The sequence below is a fragment of the Amphiprion ocellaris genome, chromosome 18 (genome assembly GCF_022539595.1).
Source record: "Amphiprion ocellaris isolate individual 3 ecotype Okinawa chromosome 18, ASM2253959v1, whole genome shotgun sequence".
NCBI classification, from domain to species: Eukaryota; Metazoa; Chordata; class Actinopteri; family Pomacentridae; genus Amphiprion; species Amphiprion ocellaris.
In genome coordinates, this window is record NC_072783.1 from 28,338,373 (window position 1) to 28,361,106 (window position 22,734).

At 40.2% G+C, this 22,734-nt stretch overlaps 2 protein-coding genes across 3 annotated transcripts in view; one reads left to right on the forward strand and one right to left on the reverse strand.

Moving 5' to 3' along the window:
- Positions 1-4,168, forward strand: part of afap1l2 (actin filament associated protein 1-like 2) — a 42,423-nt gene extending 38,255 nt beyond the window's left edge. For both annotated transcript variants that reach the window (XM_055004739.1, XM_023276980.3), the window contains 8 exons: positions 1,409-1,554; positions 1,655-1,766; positions 1,861-2,115; positions 2,228-2,516; positions 2,852-3,025; positions 3,106-3,293; positions 3,396-3,578; positions 3,670-4,168. In XM_055004739.1, the coding sequence (XP_054860714.1) occupies positions 1,409-1,554; positions 1,655-1,766; positions 1,861-2,115; positions 2,228-2,516; positions 2,852-3,025; positions 3,106-3,293; positions 3,396-3,578; positions 3,670-3,696 (1,374 nt within the window). In that variant the 3' untranslated portion in view covers positions 3,697-4,168. The remainder of the gene's footprint in view (positions 1-1,408; positions 1,555-1,654; positions 1,767-1,860; positions 2,116-2,227; positions 2,517-2,851; positions 3,026-3,105; positions 3,294-3,395; positions 3,579-3,669) is intronic.
- On the reverse strand, positions 4,160-22,570 carry vwa2 (von Willebrand factor A domain containing 2). The gene is made up of 14 exons (XM_023276997.3): positions 22,410-22,570; positions 18,978-19,039; positions 15,287-15,361; positions 14,398-14,531; positions 14,192-14,301; positions 10,663-10,860; positions 10,426-10,559; positions 10,143-10,272; positions 9,443-9,498; positions 8,657-8,764; positions 7,993-8,574; positions 6,144-6,695; positions 5,823-5,945; positions 4,160-5,270 (listed from the first exon to the last, which is right to left on the reverse strand). Exons 1-14 carry the CDS (start codon positions 22,553-22,555, stop codon positions 5,140-5,142), a joined length of 2,541 nt encoding a protein of 846 aa, XP_023132765.3. The 5' UTR covers positions 22,556-22,570; the 3' UTR covers positions 4,160-5,139.
- Between the last annotated feature and the right edge of the window lie 164 nt (positions 22,571-22,734).

Consider the following 22,734-nt stretch of genomic DNA (forward strand, 5'->3'; position numbering starts at 1 on the left):
GGACATGTACCTTAAGTTCAGCGCAAGGTCAGGGAATGAACAGTCTTGGGGGAGTACTGCGCTCTCTGAGTGCTTTTCTTGTTACATCAGTGGTTTTCAGGCTTTTGTTTCTTACATCCTACAAACAGCAGCGTTTAGAGTCACGTTTGAATTAACACGAGTTTTCCCTCTAAACTTCTCACACATTTCAATAAATGTCTCAATATCTCAGCAAAAAGTCAAAGATTAGAGAAAAATCTAAAAGCTGAAAAATTTGGGTAGGCTTTGTTGATATGCTTTCTGATTTGTACATCATTTCTGTCCCATTAATCATCTCACAACCCTTCGGATTTAACTGCTGTTCCGGTATATCAGAAGCTATGACTCAGATTTTCACATCTAGTTTGAATTTGAAGTCCGTCTGGAACAACTGGCAAAAACAAATTAATCAGCTCCCTCATACTCTTTAAGCAGCACGCAGTCATGTTCACGACAGTCAAAATACATTCCAGTCTAGTGGCAGAAATGGCACTGTTTCCCTGCAATCACTTGCGTCAGTAGAACCCTTGAACTTTATTGCCTGATTACACCACAAATGCCACATCTTTTGTGATTTGGCAAAAGTTAAAACTGAGGCAGACACGGCTCAGTGAGTCCATGTTTACTTCTCACTCAGATATTTTCTTACAGATTAATTTACGCTTGTTTTAGAAGTTGTGTACTAGAGAAAACAAGGCACGTCTGTATCTGCGATTAAGGGGCTGATAATAAATTCTCTGGTGTAATGTTAATATGCGAACTTGGCAGCATCAACGCTCTCGCCAGCAGTTAGTGTCGCTATGACGACGATGTCAACGATAAGGAAGTAAGCCACATTAAAACCACATTAATCTGGGCAGAGGACTTCCAGCTACACTCTATATGCACTGATAGTTTCTTGATGAATAGACAATGTATTTTAGATTAGAAAACCTCACACTTTGTAAAGTATTGTATTTATAACATGAAGTATGGGCTCCGTCTGGATTGACTTAAAGTTTGGTCTAGACTTTAAGAAGTATATTAAACTGTATATAAAGTAGTTCAAGTTAGCTCCAGCTGCAGTAGCAACAACAGTAACATGTTGCCAACACACTGATGTTTCAGTAATAATAATCTAATGATGCATTTTGCTGCATTCAGGCTGGGCTTTTACTTGTAATGGAATATTTTTCTATTGTTGTACTGTCACTTTTACTTTGGAAAAAGATCTGAACACTTCTAGCACCACTGGTGGCAATCAGTTTATTAATTCAAAGTGATGGATGGCATACAACATAAGCAATGAGGTTTTAAAACTCTTGATGTTGCAAGTGCATGGTTTGTACTGATCCCACATTCTTTCTTTTGCTTTCCTTCCCTCCTCCCTCATTTCCTCTCCTCCTCCCAGGCTAAGACATCAGCAGATATGGGTCACTGGCTGGGCCTCTTGCTGTCACAAACTGGGTCCAAAACTGACCCAGAGGAGCTGACGTACGACTACGTCAACTCTGAGAGGATCTCCAGCATCGTCAATGCTGCAAAGACTTCCCTATAGTAAGTTTTTCACTTTTGTTCACCTTAAATGACGCTGTTCTGTGTGCAAATGCAGAAAAATGTTTAAATGAGACCTTTCTGTGTATTTGTGTGTCTGTAGCTTGATGCAGAGGAGGTATTCAGAGCCAAACACCTACATAGACACCACACCTTCCATTTCTCACAACTCTGATGAACTGTACGATGATGTGGCTTCTCTAGCTGATCCAGACGTGAGCTGCCCTATTGTTCTGCAACTTTCATTTTCACTTTTACATCCTCTGCAACACATTCCACCTTCTAACTTCCTACTCCCATGTTACACAGGACGCTGAAGAGAGCAGCCTGCCAAACTGTGAGGACAACAATGTCCAGGAAGTTAATGAAACATGCTCTCAAGATGCCAAGGAGCCAGTGGGAACAGAACAGGACAATGACAACAGGATTTACCTGGACCTTGTCCCTGTGCGCTCCTTCCTCCATACGTCCTCTGGTGGTAAAGCCTCGCCTGCCAAAGAAACGTCCAGACATTCTCCAGTTCCAGCAGAGGACCAGAAGGACTCCTCCTGTCCAAATAAAGAGGTAGAGAATAAGAATTCAGTAAGCAATATGTTCTACATGTGGAACATTTTTTTAAAAAATATCCCAAAATACCCTTGAAGTTATATTTAGTGCTATTATGTATTAATTCCAGGTGATTCCAACTATCCATTCTGAGCCAACACCTCCTTTAAATGGGATAAATTCAGCATCTGCCACCAGCAAACCAGCCCAAGAGCCTCCCCAGACTCCTACTCCAACACAAACTCAACCAGTCAAGACCTCACCACAAAGCCAGGAGACCCCTAAGAGGACCAGCCTTGGAATCCCACAGGCCCTCAGCTCCCCTGGGGGGCAGATCCACAAGACCTTGACAGCACAAAGTTCTGCTGCTGCCCGTCCTCACAGCCCACAACCCTTGCGACCCAAAGCACATACTATAGGTCAGGACAAACAATAGCTCTCTGTAGTGCAATAATGCATCTGTTTTACTATCCCCACAACCATAATCATCTGTTTAAAGATATTTGGAGAGTACATTTTTAACATGAAGCTGGAATAGCTTTCAAAATATCAATTTTACATTACAATAGCTCCCTCTAGTGAAAAGTTGCATCCTCTACAGTCAGCCTCTACAGCTTCACAGTGGGATGAAGGTTTAGATTTCAATAAATTTGCTTATTTTAATTATTATGGCGTTTTGTTGTTTGTCTTGCATATTAAGGCAAATATCAAGATGAAAATACTGCAACTAAAAGTATAAACCTTTAATTTCCAGGGTGTCCCGGTGCAGTTGAGGTCAAACTGGGCAAAAACCGCACAGAGGCAGACATGCGGCGCTACATCGATGAGCGTGATCGCCTGGAGAAAGAGAGGGAGGAGGTGAGGAGCAGCCTGGCACACCTGAAGAAGGAGAGGAGGGAGACAAAAGAGGAGCTCAGTGCCTGCCAAGGTACGTTTGCACTTCCTGTGGTACATCACTGCTGTGGTTTACGCTCATCAGTGCGACTGACCGATTTCTGTGATCCTCAGATCCCAAGCAGCAGGCCTCTTTAGAGTCCCGTCTGAAGCAGAGGGAGGAGGCGTGTCGGGAGGCAGAGCGCCACAGGGTGGAAGTGGAGCTGCGATTGGTAGAAGTGAAGGAAAATCTGAAGAAAGCAGAGTCAGGGCCTTTCACACTGGGAACCACACTGGACAGCAGTCTCCAGGACACATCCACGGTCAGTGTGCTGCACGAACATACTGCACTTTGTGAGTCGATGTAAAATAAAACCTCTGAAGTATGGACTCTAATTTAACCACCTCTTCCATTTTCTCTCCAGCCTAAACCAGCACCTGTGCCCACTCCCCAGGCTTCATTACCTTCATCATCATCCTCTTCATCCCAACCCACGAACAGCATCGTCAATGCAGATCCAGCTTCTCCAGTTAACTCTGCCTCTGCTCTTAAAAACAGACCCGTCTCCATGATGGCCACAAAAGGCAAAGTCTTGCAAAAAGCAAAGGTGAGACTCTAGATTTTGTATGCACTTGAAGTGTAAATGTTAATGAAACAACTGATTGCACTGCATTATCTGTTCATTTCTGTGTTTATAGGAATGGGAGAAGAAATCCACCACCTAGAGGGAAGCTTCCTTTGACCTCTAAAATCCATACGTTTCTGTTGGTCTAATTTCCCATCTACCACAACACATCCACAGACATTTAAACCGACATCCTCCCTTCCCTTCATTGCCTCTTTGCCAAGACTATTAAATGCCAAACAGAAAGAGGCACAAACCGTCTTGAATACCACTGGATAATCCTGAGTTCTACATTTGCAGTGGGAGGAATGTGATGTCGTAGCATTTTTGGCCAGCGTAACAAATGCACAAATGGGATGTTCCAACATTACAGTCAAACCATTTAAACCCACTGAAGACAGAAAGACTCCCCTCTACTAAATTGGCCATTCTGTACACTTTAGATTGTAGCTTGGTTCATATATGCTGGTAGCCAAGATGTAAATATATTTACACCATTATTCAGCCTCGTGGCTTGTATTGCTAGCTAAAAATGCACTTTTTATTCAAATAAAAATGTACTGACAAAAATACTGGCTTGGGTTTTTTCTTGAAAACATCTCGCTTTGCCTTTAACTTTACAAATTCCAGTTTCCTGAAAACACACAGAAGGTTCAGTGTATCAGGTTTTAAGTTGGTAATGCACACAGGAGACCTGCAGCATTAAACATTTACAGGGTAATTAGAGTCACCTCTCCCTGATGAAAATAAAACATTTATGAAGGAGGTTCAATTGATAAAAGGGTGCTTGTCTTATTGTGTGTGTGTTAAAAATTTCCTTTGTGTATTAAATGGGAGTTCTTTTTATGTATAACATTTAAAAATTTGTCAGCTGTTGTGCAAGAGGAATAATTCAACTTTAAATGAAAGTTTAAATGTACACACATACAAATAATGTATTATTTCTGAAATTTGTCCCAATTATTTCTCTTCCCCAAAAGAGATATTAGTCAAATACAAAATAAGTGATAAGTAATAAATATGTGATATAGCACAAATAGAAATAGTTATGAAATACATATATTTAAGAAATTCTTTTGTTCATTACTCAAAACAAACACATTTTTAACATCTAATAATTTTTTTTTTTTTAAATGTGCAGCTGTAATATTAAGTAAAGCATGAAAACAGCACATAAAGCATTTTTTGGACCAAATAAAAAAATTTTTTTGGATTGTAAAAACAGAAAATTGTTGTGATTACACATTTAAAAAATAATACAATCATGACACAGATATACATTATAATGTCATATAAAAGTTTACATCCTTGAATAGACAACAGTGTTGAGACACAGCGATGGTTGACAAATGTAACGAGAAGAAACCAGGACACAAATGGACACAGCAGGAGGGAGAAATACAACACACTTAAATACAGAAAGAGTAAGAAAGTAACAGTGGCTTTAGGCTTCCCTTTACTCCATTGTGTACCTGCAATCAACCTTGGTTCTTAGGTGTTCATATGTGATTTGTTTGTGTGTATACTTTGTGTTGCTGGTGTGTCAGGCAGCATGTCTCCGTCGGTGTAGTTTATAGTGATGCAGAAGCTCCTGGTGGCTCTTCCTCTGTCTGCTCTTCTTCCTCAGACCAGCAGGTCTTGGAAGATCCCCTCTGGATGAAGACCTGCTGCTTCCTACAAACAAAACACAGAACAAGAACAGAACTTCTGAAGATGCAAATAATGTAAATTTTGCTTTTTTTTTTTTTTTTTTTTTACCACCAATCCCATGTATAATTTATTTACTATTATCTTTTTTAGACTCCGGCGAGTCTAAAACAGCAAGTAATAACAGTGACAACAAGGGTGATGAGACAAGAACAACAAATCTATAGAAAGTGAAACGGACATGTGTCTGAATATCCACCCTTTTTTATGAAATTTTAAGTAGGACATGCTTTATGTCAGAACACAAATCCCCACATACCCTCAACATCATCTTCCACATCTCTGCAAAATTTCCTCTAGGCCTAACTATATGGAAGCTGATGGGGTCTTTGCCTAAAATTAACTTTTCATTAATTATGGAGAATGTACATTAACAAAGTATAAGGTGCTACAGTGCTTTAAACAAGTCTTCAGTGACCTGGTGGCTTTAAAGAGGTTTAAAGGGCAATACCAGGAGGATAGAAATGAAGAAATAAAGAAAAGAAATATGGAAACAAGACTTTCATTAACTCTACTGACTTGTTTCACAGTGTGGTCCTTCATATCCTCGGCACTGGCAACGGAAGCTCCCTCCTGACAGGATGCAGACCCCATCATTCATACATGGGTTGGGCTTGCACAAATTTACCGGCTTCTTCACCTCTGGTAGAAAGAAAATGACCACAAAACAAACTGACTTGTCAGCTGCAAAGAAGTCTTAGTGAAGCAAAGTGCTGAAAGACAGAGATGAAATCACAAGCAATATATTGCATATCGCATTTTCTACTCTTATTCACAAAGAAGGAGAGAACAAGCTGTTCTGGAAAGGTTTAGTAATTGGGTGTTTCCTTGCATGTTTACCTGAACACAGCATCTGCACCAGTACATCCTCAAAGTACTTGAGATCCTCGTAAGATGGCACTGAGATAATTTGCTCCTCTAAACCAGCAATCTGCATCAGCCTCTCTCTTTGTACATCTCCGATACCAACCACAAAAACTGAAACTCCATTGTCTCTTATCTTCTGAGCTGGTACAACGGCATCGGCCCCCCCTGAACCATCCGTTACCACCACCACGGCCTTGTTGACTCCAGGTCTTGCACCTTTGGCTACAGTCAAGACATTAGAGTGGATGTGGAGCAAAGCTGCACCCGTCGAAGCCACGCCACCCATGTAGTTGGCGTCCGCTACAGCCTTGAGGATGGCAGAACCGGTCTCGTGGGTGTCCAGGTTGAACACGGTGGTGGCTCTGCGACCATAAGTCACGAGGCCCACCTGAGCCACGTCGCGGTTGATGTCGAACTGGACCGTGATGCTGCGCACAAAGTCCTGCAGGATGGCGAAGTTATCACGGCCGACACCACCTGAAGCATCCAGCGCGAACACCAGGTCTACTGCTTGACCCAGACAACCTGAAAAACAAAAAAGACAAGTATAGCAGCACGGCGCCACTGTAACTATGACAACAAGCGGACGCTACATCAGCTGCCTGCTGACAATCACATGATTGCAATCCTACTACAAATCGACCACTGAGGACTTGTCAGGACTTATCCATCGGAAATCATACAACGACTGACCAGCCTTGGCAGAGTACTGTGCTTTCCTCTCTGAGTGCTTTTCTTGTTTGTGCTGGTCACATTTTTATTCACAATGGGCTCTTTTATCACAGCAATATAAAGTCCTGCACCTCTACGGTGACAGCACAACCATCACTAGTAATGAAAGGAACTCAAAAATTTCTTTTGTGCAGCAAAACAAGTTACAATGCATAAATCAGAAAAACAGAAAAAACAAAAGTTGACTTTTTTCCAGTTTTTATGTTACAAAAATTGAAAAAACCTGGAATCAACATGTACGACATCTTTCCAAGTGCCCACATAGGTTACCAATACTGAAAAAACATAGTGATTATACATGCTACACTAATATAAATTAGTTCCCATTCTTGTCTCCTATCTGTTTTGTGTAAACAGTCTGGAGTTCAGCTGACAAGTCCCTGAATTTGTGTGCCATGACTGTGGGTCACTAATGGATTGATAATTGCACCGAGAAGCGCAGATTTTTTTCAAATAGAAAGTGTTTAGTGCACACAATTTATTTTTGGTGAATTTCTAAATAGACATGTACAATAGCATGATTTCAATGAAATATAACTATTTTAAACTTAGATTTGGAGTTCAGAGGCTTAAAAAGTAAATCAATTTCACATTACATTTCATGCATTTCTTGCCTGTGCATGCATGTCACCCAAAACTAATGACTGGATGTTAATGGCTGCAGTAAGTATGAGTAGTATACGATGAGTGCTTATTTACAATCAGGAAAAATAAATGACCTGGGTAGAATATTTCACATATACACCGACAAACTGAAAGTTGCAAGTGCATTTTTTTTTTGCCTCTAGTAACACTACAGAGCCATTTTAGAGGAGCAGGTTTTCCTTTGACACAAATACCAAACAGCAAACTCCTGCCAAAAGTTTCCTACTGACCTTCAGGTGGAGCCAATCCACCAAAATACTCAGGAATGTGCCGGCAAAGGCAGTGAGGAAGAAGACTGCTTGATTGCAAATGCAGTTGGAAACTTGGAAGTTTTCAAACAGCTTTGAAGATATTATATATTTGGTAGACACAATGCAATTTGGTGAGTAACATTGAGTGAGACCTTGTTTGTTGACTAAGAGTAGTTAAGTTAGTCAGTAGGTACCTTGTGTATCCACACTGCAGATCTTGGCCTTGAGCTCAGGGATCTTGCCAGTGAGCCGATCAGGTGATGTGTAGGTGAGAGTCCTCTGGGGGTTTCCTGTGATGTTATTCAGCTGTCCCTTTAACCTGTCCGGACCCACCCCTACCAGGAAGATTTCTCTGTCGCGGGCATATTTTGAAGCCTCGACCACATCGTCAACAGCAGGAGTGGCGGTGAGCAGCACCACCACACGAGGAAGGTCATCTGTGACGTCGGCAAAGACCGGAGCACTCACAAAGCCGTTACGTGTGACGTAGCGAAGAGCCTGGCCTGTCAGAGTCTCACCACCAAGTGGCTGAAGTGCCTCCACAGCCTTCAGAAGACCCCTCACGTCCCCTTTGAATTTACCAACCGGGGCTTCAACTCGAGTCTCTCCACCAAACACCGCAAGCCCGACTCTACTGGGGCTGTCAGACCCAATGACAGTCTGTAGGAAGCGCTTTAAGAAGGACTTGAGGCGGAGGAAGCCTTCCAAGGTGAGTGGAGCAGAGCCTTCTAGCAGAAAGAGCAGGTCTACAGAGCAGTCCAGGGATAACGCAGGAGCTGAGGAGGGTTGGAGGGTTTAGTTACTTTGTTCGCTTACAGTGGAAAATTAGACATCATGTTTACATGCAAGTGTACTGACCACAGTGTGGGTCTCCTCCGTAGCCAGGTGGACACACACAGTGGTATCCATCTGGACCTTCTGACACACAAGTTCCACCATTCAGGCATGGCTGAGAGTCACAGGGATCTACAATGAAGAGAGGCAAGGAAATGAGCTGCACAAACAATTTAACCCTTTGAGGCACAACATGGGTCAAAAATGACCCCAATCTATTGGAAAATACGTATCTCCTGACCCACACTAGGCATCAAAGGGTTATGAGAGTCACGAGAATCAAAGTAGAGGATGTTATTTGCAAAAAAACATTGACTCTACATACTGTAGATATTTTACAACTTACATTTTTAAATAGTTTCCATACCCATGTCCCATCTGCCCTATTTAACACAGCCTGCAGTTTAACCCAAAAGCCTGTAAATTTTTTGTGTTTTGACAGAATTTAATTTCTGCAAATGATTTATTTTTGGGGTAATTTTTTAAATAGATATGTGGAAGAATAAAGTGATTTTGATGAAATATCACAATTTTAAGCTTAGATTGTGTTAAGTTTTCAGAAGAAACAGCACATCTCAGATTCCTTCTGTTGTTAAAGTTTCTAACAATGATAAAAGATGATTTTTTAAAAAGATTATATGCCTTTTAAACTACTTGGCAGGTTTTGGAGCTCAGAAGGTTATAAAGTAAATATATTTTACAGTACATTTCATGCATTTTTTGCCTAAATATGCACATCTTCCAATACAAAAGAGTGGAAATTTATGGTTCCAGTAAATATCGGTCGTATATAATAACAGCATTTGTTACCTGGACAGATAGTCCTATGGCAAACTGTCTGGTGTCTTCTGTAAACCTTGTTGTACCTGCAAAACACACAATTTAAAATAGTTTTGTTAGTTTATCAAACGGCTGCTTACAGAGAGAACGAATATTTGTGAGTCACAGGCGCCAAAATGATATTGTCCTTTCAGATAAATTCAATTTGTATTTTACATTTCACTCCATTTGTCCTGTTATGTGATGTAATGGCAGTCACTGGGCCATACCTAACAATTAATAAACTACTTAATGTGGTGGGATGGAGTATATGATGCAATATTTTCAATGTTTGACTTTGAAGTAATCCAAAAGTATTCAGCTCAGATTGTTATTTTTGTAATCAAATTGGATTACATTACTAATTATTTGTATTTGTTTTCAGTAACTGATTATATTTCTTTTTTTTTTTGTTTTTGTAATATTGTGTACTAACTATAACTGCTGAGGATTTATTCTTAAACTCAAAGCTTTCACACTGTTGAAATTCTTGAAAAGAGAAAGTAGTTCCACCATAACTACAATTTCAATCATAAGAAGTTGTCAGGACTGTCGTCAAAATCATCACACTGATTCACAGGAACAATGCATCTAAGAGCAGAAGTGTTTCCTCTTGTAGAAGTGCAGGAATGCAAAAAGTATTTTCTCAAAAATCATTTCAATTTGTATCCATGCATTCATTTAAACTTGCCTGTAGAAGGGACAGAGAGATGTGTATGGGGAATACCCTTTGGAGCCTTTCCAACACATGAAATTCCCCTGCAGCTCTTTTACCGTCTCCAGTGTTTTCCTCTCGCAGGGAAATGACTCAACCTGACAACCTGGAGAACACGACCAGAGGGTGGGGATTGGTGTTAGAAAGGTAAGAATCCAATAAGGTTTGAGAAAACAGCACAAACCAAGGAGAGAGCAGTGAATGAGATCTAAAATGATAAGACTCTCATTTCCTTATCTGTAGCAGTAATAATTGTAACCTGCTGGTGTTGCACTGCACACAGAGAAGGTGCTCAGTGTGGTGTACAGGCCATTCACCGCATCATAGAAATGCTCAGCAAAGAACACATGGCTCTCCATTGGCTCACTGGCGAGAGCATGGAGCTCTTCCCACCTGGAAAACAAACAAAGACTTTTTTAAAAAACTGCTTTGCGCACAACTGGTAGTTTAGTGCATTATTACTTGCAATGATTATTTTCCAACTATTCAAACATACTTGGGGAAGCGCAAGCCCACAGCGAACAGGACCACGCCTATCTCTTTGAGCTGTGCAGCTGCCTGTGCCACGTTGCCTTGAGACCTCCCATCCGACAACAGGATGGCGATGCGGGCCACGCTGGAGGAGTTACGACCACCTGGAAAACCCTTCCTCAGGATGTATTTGAGAGCCAGACCTGTTTGGGTGCTGCCTCCTCTGTGAGCAGAGAGTTTAGAAAGGCTGGATTTTACATGTTATTGTGAGAAGAAGGATTCAGAAACAAGAGCAATTAGAGAATATTTACTGTTCTACAGAATTCAGTCTGCTGCATATTACTACTAAAATACACTAAGGTACACTTCTGTTGGAGATCTCTTTTAGTTCTTGGACTGAAAATGTAGATTGGCTTAGTTTCCTCACCCCAGGGCTCACGAAACCCATTTAAATCCCTGAATCATTTTTTCAAAAAGACATAAATGTCAGTCAGAGCAGGAGCCACTTTCAGTCATGGTTTACAATGGTTAGAAGACAGACCTGCTGAAACAAAAATGTGATGTGCTCAGGTGCTGCACTATCACATTTCCACGTTTGGCCACATTTTTCCAAAAGGAAAACAATACTACAGTATGTCTGCTCGGAGCACTGAAACTACAAGACAATATAGGGAAACGTTTGGAGGCCCTGAGGCAATATTGAGCCATCTGAGCTCCCTTGTTCAGATTTATGTCAACACATACCATATGAACAGTGCATAACAAATTTATAAGACCACCTGTCATGTAAATGACAAAACAAATATTTTAGAAATCTGTCAACATCTTGTTTCAAATTAAAAATTGTAGTTATTTATTACACAAATAACAAACTGTAACAACAAAATAGTCCCTGTTCGCATATATGAACTAAAAATGAAAAATTGAACAGGAGTGAGGAATTTCTAACTGAATTCACATTTTTACACCCAAATTTGAGCCAGCACACTGGAGTTCTCTGAGAAGTAATCAAGAATAACATACAGCCACTAAAACAATTGTTTCTGTTCAGGAATGCAAGCAAATAACTGTAATTTGGCATCTCAATCAGAAAATAATACTGTGCTTTACTATTATTTCAGCTTTTTTAAAATTTTGTAATATCTTAGCATAAAAAATATTGTTTTGATTAAAGAGCTTGCATATACTGGCAGATTAACAATTACAGAGACAAAGAAATATTTTCTTTATCAGCAATACTGTTAATTTAGGGGAGTGGTGGCAAACACCTTACACTGGGTGGTGGTGTAATAAGTTTAAGCACTGCACATCTGAGAAATGTCAAAACTTAGACAGTTGTACATATTTCTTTGAAGTACAGATAAAGAAACACTGACCTCTGTCTCTGTCTAGTCTTGTTTTGATTGTAAATGTTAAAACGGTGCAGGACTACATACATGTACACTGATAATTTGAGGCAAAGTGAGGGGAAATAAGTTTAAAATGTGAGTAGCCTCTCTAAACCAGCTGAGAAATGTTCCTACCAAGGCAGTGAACAACAACACACAGACACACACAGATTTGGTCAAATTACCTTCCTCTTCCTCAGCTTATGCGCTTATCCAATATCCAGTGACCGCCTGTTGTGTGCCTCTAATCTGAAATTAATTAGTTTTCCTTCCAGGCAGCATTTGGTGTTACCTAGCTTCTGCATGTGTGCATGCATGGGTGTTTTGCTGTCGGCAGAAGTTTTAACTAAATCCACAGCAATAAACAGAGATTTGTTCCAAATATACCAAAAGCAGATGAGAACATAAGACACTGCTGTTCTTCTGGCTATGCTGAACCCAGTTTGCACTCATCTTTTTTTGTTGTTGTTCTGTGATTCCTTGATTTTGTTCCTTTTAAAAGAATTCCTGGAAAACATTTCTGCAGCAGATGACCCTGGAAATGCACTAATAATGAGCAACTCTATGAGAACATTTGTTTTTTGTTTTTTAAAAAAAGTTTCTTCAAATGTAGAACACACAAATCTTCAAAAGCACAACAAATTGTTTACACATTCACATCAATATCCTCCCACATATTCGTCTACGTGTCTCCTTATGCACCAACTAAAGCAGATACAAAGGGAGCTCAAATGTGGCCTCTGCCAGCTGAGAGACATTTCCACACTATTAATTTCATCTTGGTTTCCACACACTTTTAAAGTCCATCTTTAGTCACTGATTAAACCTCTAAAAACTAATTTCTCTGGATCAGTTACAGTTCCCTACACTCTATCAGCTCCTATCCTTACATTCTCCACGCACCACTCCTCAGCCTGTTGCAGCTCAAGCAGACCAGCTCACCTATGATTCTGCTCCACCACCGTAAAACTACTTTATTGCTACTCTGTTGCTGGGCTACACACTGCAGTTGTAGTATTGCAATAATTTAGCAATATATGTTTGAACACAAAGCCTATTTTTAAGAATAAGGGTTAGAAGAAGGGGTTCTAAAAATAAAGATGCAGAAAGTCCCATCCTGCAAGCTGACAGGATTTGTTCCTTTGGTTTGTTCTGTATGAAACCCTGGAAGTGTGAATCCCTGTTTTTGAGACCATCGTCTGTTTCACGGTGGAAATAGTTAGCCATGGTGTTAACTGCCTATTTCACATATGACTTGTCTTCTAGCATATATAAAATGCCAAAAAACATGTTAATAAGGTTTTAAAAATTGCAAAAAAAAAAAATGCATTACTGCAGCGGATGACCCTGGAAATGCACTGATCGCAAACAACTTTTCTTTTCTAAATAGAATTGCTGCCTTGCTGCTGCAGTTCTGTCCAGGCTTCACCTTTTGGATGAATAATGCCACCACTTTATCATTAAATGCTATTAGACATTTTTTCATAATGAGCATATTAATTCTTCAGTTATGGTCAAACACATGTTTGTAAAGTCACAGAGACCTTTGAGCACCAACATCTAATCAGTTCATCCTTGACTCCAGGTGGATATAATCATGTTCCCTGCAGGTGTGCCTGATGCATCACCTTTACAAGAATGGGACGGACATGAGGTCAGAGTGGCCTCGACCCCTGACCGCGAAAAATTTAATAAGCTCATCCTTCAGTCCCAGTGAATGTTTGTGAAAGATATAACGAACTTCCCTCAAGGCGTTCCTGATGTATGGCATGAATAAGAACGAGCTGGACAACCTGTCGCTTGGACAGAGGCCTAAACATGTTCCATCTTTACCCTGCAAATATACACATACATATAAAACAGTCTGCCTTCTAGAACTTACTCAGAGGTCACCAATAAACAACTAATCTCAGCTTAGTTAGTTTGTTAAAGCGCTTAATTTGACTTTATGAACTACAAAGGTGCTTGATTTGCCTTCTATACATTCAGGATTACTATTCTTTCACGTTGTTTCACCAGTAAAAAAAAAAAAAAAAAAAAAAAAAAAAAAAAACCTGACTACTAATAACTACTGCCATTCTGCCACCCACCCCAAATTACACTGTAATAGTCTTTTGTAACCTAAAACATTACTTGGCTTAGAGTGAGATGAAAGGAGATGCACACCTGTAAGAAATCTTCTTCATGTGCTTCTTCAGTTCCTGCTTGGTGGAGTACAAATCCAGGGAAAACTCCAGCCGGGGGGTGGAGCCAAACTGAACCAACCCGACTCGCACCTGCACAAGGGTGAAATTACAAGAATACTGACAGATATGATATGAAGAGGGAGGGAGGGAGGGAGAAAGAGAGAGAAGAGCTGAAAGAAAACAAACCTTGTCTGGTCCGATGTCTAGAGCTTGACAGAGTTTGATTGCATAGTGTTTGGACCTCTCAAAGCTGCCCTTCCCCACGCTGTAGGACCCATCCATGAGGAAGAGGATATCCATGGCTGCTGAGCACTGCATCACTTCCCATGGAAACATACACAGAATAAAAAGATAAATACACTGGATGCACACAAAGATGTAGGTCTAAATTCATTTAATTTCTTCTCTGCATTCATGCATTATATCAGCAGTAGGGGATTATCCCAGCTGGTTATCAAAAGGAAATTTATACCTTAACATAATAGCTTAGCATGCCAAGGCTCAGTTTTCTTTTCTCAGAAACCATTAGCAAGCGAAAACCTTCCGTCTCACTCAAATGTGTCTGAACTTGCCAGAGGCATAGATAATCTGTGGTGTTGCTGTCTTGTTAGAATGTGCAGCTGATCATGAAGAACGCCATTAGAGACACAGAGAACATGCTGTCTGTCATTCATGTTGTCTGATTATGCCAAAGTCACCTCAACACACTGTCCTCTGAGAGACACACACCAGGCTGATAAGATGATAAGACCACCCACTACCTCAAAGGAGCCCTGTCACACTGCCTCAGTTTATCCTCTATTTGCTATATCATTCAAGCTCCATTTGCACAGTTATCATGTGGCCGTCAGCTGTCTAACGTCCAGGTACAGACATGCAGGTTTATAGTATGATCATTATAGCCTGACATGTCGCCACCGTTTGCTGCCAGCTTCTCTCACAACCTCCTCGCTACATTTATGTGCTTTGGCATTTGGATTTATCTTTTTCTAACTGAACTGTGTGGTAACAGAATACTAAACCAATGTATAATTCTTTAATCATTTTCAAAGGATGGAGTTGGGAAGGTGCTTACTTTCTCCTGCTGAGTTGATCTTGACAATGTTCTCATGGCTGGTTTGGATCTCCTGCACGGAGGCACCCTGCTGAACTAGGAGGGACAAACAACATCAGTCAGCATAACACAAACCTCAGACATTTGAACAAACACTTACGCCAGCCAACACCCTACACACTACAAAGTCACACATGCTTGAAATTACATACAGCACATATTTTTTCAAAAACTGTCATTAGAGCAAAAGTAAAATAAGACAATAAATTGGATGTTTTCTCTGAAGCCAACACAGACTCCCATTTGACCCCTTCTGCAGTGGATAATTGTGTATTCAAAGCTAATGTGAGTGGACAAGTGAAGAAACCCATTCTTTTGCTCCATTCATTGAAAGGACGTTGCTCTATTTAGGCACACGTACAGCTCAGAGAGGAATGAGGGACATGTGATGTCCTGTGAACATGCCTTGTTGTCCCTGGTAACCTCAACAGGTCACACAGGCATTTGTCCAACACAGAGACGAAGCACTTGAGTGATTTTATAAACATCCACCCTCTGAATAGCACAGTGCATCTCTTCAGTCAGAGCACAGAAAGATATTGTCAGTTTGTTCTCATCAGCTTCAGCTGTTCGCCCCATGTTGATATAGTGTCTGCTAAAATAGACGGCAAAAAGTCAAAAGAACTGAAAAAAACATGACAGAGAACATCAAAAAAGGCTACATGTGCAAAAGGTCAGCTGAAATAAAGGCATGTCTGCATCGGACAATATGGTGCGAACATCGACTTTATCCTCCTCTACTGGTTTTTCTATCACTGACATTGTTCAGGAGGAGAAAAACATGGCACAGACTGACAATCCTAAGTGTAATGAAATCTTTTTTATCAGTGACAATAATGTCAAGAAAAACAAAAGATGAATTATGAGAAACTACTAGTGACAGCTACTTGACAGATATGATTTTACTTCTCCGAAATCCAAGTAGTTTCTGGGTGGTTTTGCTTCTGTCACATTTTTACTGACTGTTGGTTAATTTGTTACTGCTATATAAAATCTTGCACCTCTCAACCATGACTCCAGGTAGAAAGAACTCAAAAGTGTCTTTTGTGCATTACCATAAATCATAAAAGAAAGAATAAAAAAAAGTTAAAATTGCAAAAAAAAAAGTAAAATAAATAATTTTTAAAACTCGAGAATGACCATGTTTAAATGAAATATGTGGAACAAAGTGTTCTTGATGAAATATCATGATGTAAAGCTTAGATTTGGTTAATTTTGCCAATGAAACTGGAAAGAAACATTTGATAAGTAAAAGTGCTGTTGAAAGTTTAAAACCTGATGGCTATGATAAATGGAGTACTTTTGAGTGCTTTTTTAAAAATAACATGCCTTTCAAAGCAGCCAGGGTTGAGAGAGTTAAATAGTAATCTTTTGGAGAGTAGAACGTATTGAAATTAGGTGAGACTTAATGGAAGGACAAACTTAAAAGGGCTTTCAATGACAGTACTTTTTATTATCCATAATGACTTTGGGTTTCTCATTTTAGTCTAAACATTTACAAAAATGGTGGGAAAAAAGAGGCCAAGGTCATTTCTTTTTGCTTAATCATCAAAATAACATATTAAATAAGAAATGTTGAAGAGTAACAAATTCACACATTTTGAAAACCGGAAATAGAGTGTTGAATTTTTTCTTCATAAGTATCCTCAATAATTAAACATTCAGCCAAATGACTGTTCAGCAAAATGTTTCATCCCTGATCTGTTTCTAGCTAATTTCTAGTTTTCAACGTCACCATAAACATGAGGAAAAAAAAAACACACTTTTACTGTACAAAGTGACAAGTCACCACTCATGTCTCAACTTCAGTTGATGGATGAAATAAATGGTGCTCTGCTCAGCTGCAGTCAGAGTGTCAGAACAGCGACACAGATTCTTTATCTTCCTTTAAAAAAGATCAGCGCTGAGTCACTTGTCTGTTTTTATTAGTTCTTGAAACTTCTGCCCACTTTAGAGTTCCTCAGAAGTGACCGCTCCAGACAGAAAATGCAACTTATAGCCATGTGGATGCTGCAAAGCTGTAGTACAGCAACAATCTTGTATTCCAGAGACATCTAAAATTGCAACTAATGATCAATTTAATTGTTGATTATTCAGTTTATTATGTTCTTGCTTAATTAAAATTTTAAAAAATGATGTAGCATCTCAATTAGTGTTCCTAAAGCCCAAGATAAAGCCTTCAAATTTCTTGTTTTGTCCATAGCCGAATTATATTGAGTTTACTTTCATAAAGAAACTAGAAAATATTCATAATTGAGACACTCAAATTAGATCACTTAAACTGATATTTAAGTAGTCAAACCAATTTACTCTTTAATAATAATAAAAAAATAGGAAAAACAGAAACGTATTGCTGCATTAATATGATTTGTATCAAAAGACTTTTCATTTCACAGAAAACTACAGCTACTGACTTCACATCCTTCTTTAAATATCTATGAAAATTCAGTCTTTCCAGAAAGTCTTCAATCATTATTCCACAAGAGGAAAGGAGGTGCATTAGGTCAGGAAAAACTGGGAAAAAAACTAACAGAACACTAATCATTAAAGAAGAGTACCACCTGCAAACCAGAGGCCTGCGCTCCGACCTCCTCACAATTCTGACACTTTCATCTGCCCCCCGATTCCAACATCATTCCAGCCCCTCAGTCCTCCTGACAGTGAAAGTTTAGGGTCTTGGCAAGCAGCTTTGTCATGGTCAGTGGGGCCCCAGTGCTCTGAACAAAAAGTCTGTCTGTTCAGCCAAGTGCCTCGAGCAAAATGCTGTCTATCTTTAATGTCTGTGAAAAAAGTAACAGCAGGAAAATCAGAAGCAAGATAATAGGCATAAATCCTCAGTGCAAGGAGCCGATGTCCAAGTGGCATTAATCCCTGCCACAGTCTGAGAAATATAAGTAATATTCCCTTGAATTCAGCGATAAAAACTCAGCTTCTACCTCTCTGTGAAATTCAATTTGACAGACTGGATTACATGGATATCCAGCACTGCAACATGTTATCCGTGTTGTCAGCACAGGACGTGAGGAGAGGCCAACTTGACGAGGTGAAACAGTCTGGTTTGCTCAAGTTCAAAGTCTTAAAATGGTCAGTAATAAATACTTAAGATGGTGCTAAAGCTGTCATTTTTGAAAACAACTCAGAGATTATATTGCCCCATGACTCCCGCCTCTTCCCTCGGGCGAATACCGATACTCTCGGGTCCAAGAAAACAAGTGACGATAAGCTATAAAAGCGATGCAAAATTTGCCATGACTGGAAACAAGCACAGGAGGCAGGAAATCACTTTGAAGGGGAGATAATGGGAATTCTTCAGGAGTGAAGACTTGACAGCATGAAGCAATAAAATATCTTGTAAAGATTTTGGTTTTCCAGAATGCTTTGCATAAAGTCCCACCCCAAATGTGCTCACAAATGCCAACACAATTAATAGTTAGATCTCTCAACATACGCCTCATACTAAAACGTATCTCAAATTTACTCAAACATTAAACCCAGTACCCTGCTGTATTCTAGGATTCTGATTTCAAGCATTTGTGGTGATGTGGGTAGAGGAAAACATTCCAAAATAGTACTTGAAGCAGTTCTTGCTCTAATGGCTCTGAATACCAGAGAAGCACAGAAGGCAAAACAGTAATAAAATCAATCAACCGACCTTGAAGGAGCAGCAGAGTTAAGAGGAGGAAGAGACAGATATCAGGGTGCATGTCGGGACACCTGGAATGAAAAACAAAGGCAAAAGCTTAGCAAGTACACAAATCAAAAAGCACCAAAATGCATCTAAGAAGCGGGAAAGATAATTGCTTCAAAGAAAAATGTGAAACTGGACTGTAAACAGGACTGATTTCCTACCTGGCCCCTTGAAATGGAGCTAGATGTGCTGAATAAGAGTGAGTTTGTATTCACATGTATCACCTGAAGGACTTTTATCCGTGAAAACATTCAGTTTTTCCCAAAGGGAGGAGAAAAATTGTGCCATGTTCGATTAAAAGAACAAAATGTCAAGCATGAGCAAAGTTGCTATAGCCAGGGGGTGTAAAGAACTAGTTTTGTTTCCATTTTGAAAGCTTTTTTTGTGCTACTTCAACAAGAAACCTTGAAATTCACAACATAAGCTCAGCTAAAGAACAGGGGAAGATGTTGGTTTTGTTCTACTATTGGACACTAACTATAAGGCACATTTATTTTATGATCAGGTAAGTGAGGTGGTAAAGTAGTGACCCTGACCATGTTTTCACAGCTAAGTGGCAGTGAGCCCTGACCGTTCAAAGAGAACTGCATAAAGGGATGCTTGATGAGTGTCGGCCTCCACAAAGAAACACCAGGGTGTTGGTGTTTAATAAAAAAATACACTTTGTGCCTACATCTGCATGTCTGACAAGAAGTCTCCACTTCCGATTCAGCTATGGTTATCATTACAATTTCAGGTGAGAAATGTGAGAGTTATATGAGTATTACCATGTTTTTTTCTTTAACCACACTGCAGTATGCATAAAGGAACCACCATCTACTACCGGTGCATGCCAAAACACAGTTCTCTACACAAAGATGTCTACACAGAGCACTTGACTGATTTGACACCAGCATGTGTACATACCAGTGTTTTGTCTGGGTCAAAAAGATTACAATAAGCTCTCCAGAAACTCCTAAAGCATAATGTAAACTGCTTTTGATGTGTGTGGTGAGGAACTCTAACAGGAATGTGTATGGAAGTGTACATGTGTAATATGTCCTCTATATTTATAGTGAGATCGACAGCTTGTTCAGCTAGGAAGTAGGTTGTCAGGATATGAGTTACACATTAATGTCTTTCAAACCCACTGTGCTTAACATTACAAGCCATGGAGACTGGAGATGGACCATCCCTATAATAATAAACAGTATAGTCTAATGCACAGTGGCAGTCCTGCAATAATTTTAACTCATAATGTTTGGATTTTATTAACCGTCAAACACGAACTAGGTCAAATTGGTAATTTAAAAGCCATAATTAGAGGTTATAGTGTTCCAGGATTGGGTCAGTGCATTGACAAGTGCTTTAAATATGACATCCCTAATGTTAAAATTCAATAATTTAGGTATATGGCCACCAAAAAGGACCACCGCAGGGTTATCAAACATATACCTGAATGTACTAATGCTGTCTTGGATTGCATTTGATTACACATGTGTATATAACAAGCTTAACTACACACTGACCTCATCTTAAACATTCCATCAGCCTGACAATCCCATCTGTCAGCTCTGCATGGTCATTGTTGGGTACACACAGGATGTTGACGGGCTGCAGATAAAGTCAGATTAAGTCTGGCTGCTGATAACTTTGCCCATAATATCCTGCCTATTTCTCAAGTGTGTGTGTTGCTGTAGGTAAAGAGGACGGATGTGCCAGAGGAACCTTGTGCAAAGCTGTGTGTTTCCCTGAGACAGAGATAGAATTGTGTGCAGGATGGAGCCTCTGTTTAAGAGGAGTCTGTGTGTCTGTGATACAGATCTGCAGAGCTGACATGCAGCGGCTGTCTGAGAAGCCCTGGACTGATAAACATCACCAGAGGCTATTGATGCTCTTATTTGTGCACCCACCGGTACGTCCTGCCGACAAGAGATTTCATTACTGCCAGGAGGGTGCAGCTCAGAGCATGCATGCTTGTAGAGGGAAGCAGCCGGGCATGTCGACATATAAAACACACAGACAGACGCACGCATGTGCAGTGCACACACCTGTCTCAGAATTGGCTGCCTCTTCACAAGCATTCTTCTGGATCCCTCCACCCTCCATCAGTCTGTCTTTCTACTTTCTGTCTGCCAGCGAACACCTTTTCTGCTCCGTCTCCACTGAAACTGCGGTTTCAGCTAAATGGAAATAGCTGTACTGATCAACCTGTGTAGGCTTGGGGAAGGAAAATCTTCAACAGTCCGATATGCTCCAGTTTTAATGTCTCTCACACTTCTGAGCTGAATCAGGTGTTTAACCTTAAGGATATCAATTCTCCTTTTCAGATATCAAATTAAAAATATATGTACACATCGGGACATTCCCAAAAAATACACCCTCTTCAGTTAATAAAAGGAAGGCCTAAGCCACGGATGCGGCATCTGTTTTGAATCGGTTCTTGGGTTGGAAAGTGTCTCCACTCTGCAGTCTATAATTAGAAAGGAGTGCTACTTTTTGGACGAACTTCATAGAAAACCCAGAGCTCTCCTAACCTGTACTTGGAGTGACTGTGTCACTTTGAGAAACATCCTGACAGTTTAAAATGTTTCAGGGTGACTCACCTGAAACAGCTACCTTTAGAACAACGGGAGAATGAATGTGGAAATTTTTTTTCCTCCCTAGTGTGACGACGGTCTGGTTAAAAACCACAACTAACTATAATTCATAAGGAACTGGCATGCACTGAAGCTTTGGAATGTGACAAGAGCAAACTGGAAACCACAAACACAGAGGATGTATGGCCTCAGTCCTTACTTTAAACAGATGAATACAGCATGAATTCAATTATAAACCCAATCTTAAGTATTACATCAACTTTAGGGGGGGGATCATCTTCACGTAGTCAGTCTGGATCAACCTGCATATAGATGTAATACCCCACTTTAAGATGGTGAACGAAAACAAATATCCAAAGACAGTGATTCTCCTGAAACAGGTCTTAAATGTGTTCGTTTGCCTTGTAGCTTACCTTGTAGTTAGTTGTCAACATCTGGCCACTCTTAGGTGTGTCAAGGGTCAAAGCAGGTTTAAAATGTGGCCAAAGGTTGTGACCCTGACATGCAACAGTAGCCTTAGTTTACTTAAGAAGCCAAACTTGCAGCTTGCTTAAGTAGTAAATGAAAGAAGTAAATCATTTTTTTAAAAGTATTTTTGCTGTTCTGGTTGGTGTAGATTTGTAAATATGACACCTTAATTACTTTATCTATGGTAGAAGACACTGGCTTGCTTTAACATTTCTAACAGTATGGATACTTAAACGAACTCTACTTCAACTTGTTTTAACTTTACTTCAATGCGCGACCTGCCATCACCAGGTGACCAAAACAAGCGCACTGCAGCTTTGGCATCACAAGCGACAAAATCTATTCTTACCCTGCGCCGATCGTCATCCGCGAAATCCAGGTGCGTCTTTCCACAAAGCTCGGTCTCCCTGCACCGCTTTGTCTCCGCACAGGTCGGATGTGATGAGGCTGCTGGCTGCGGGCAGAGGGAGAGCAGCGACCCCACCTACTCGCCATGCCCACCTCTGATGTACCTGCACCGGTGGGCTCCAATTTGTCCTCCTCTCATCACGCACAGGTCAAGCACGAAGACGGGGAGTGTCCGAGAGCCATAATCGTCTCTCATTGGTAAATCCTTCATCTCCATCAAGCGCTAATACACACCACTAGGGAATAGTGAAATGCAGGTGTTGTGC

Excerpts from the sequence above, each read along its gene's own strand:
- vwa2 (XM_023276997.3), bottom strand. The coding sequence starts at position 22,555 with ATGGCGAGTAGGTGGGGTCGCTGCTCTCCCTCTGCCCGCAGCCAGCAG. Across the intron at positions 14,532-15,286 it reads GATCAACTCAGCAGGAGAAA|TGATGCAGTGCTCAGCAGCC; the intron begins GTAAGCACCTTC and ends TTCCATGGGAAG. Across the intron at positions 14,302-14,397 it reads TAGACATCGGACCAGACAAG|GTGCGAGTCGGGTTGGTTCA; the intron begins GTTTGTTTTCTT and ends ACCCTTGTGCAG.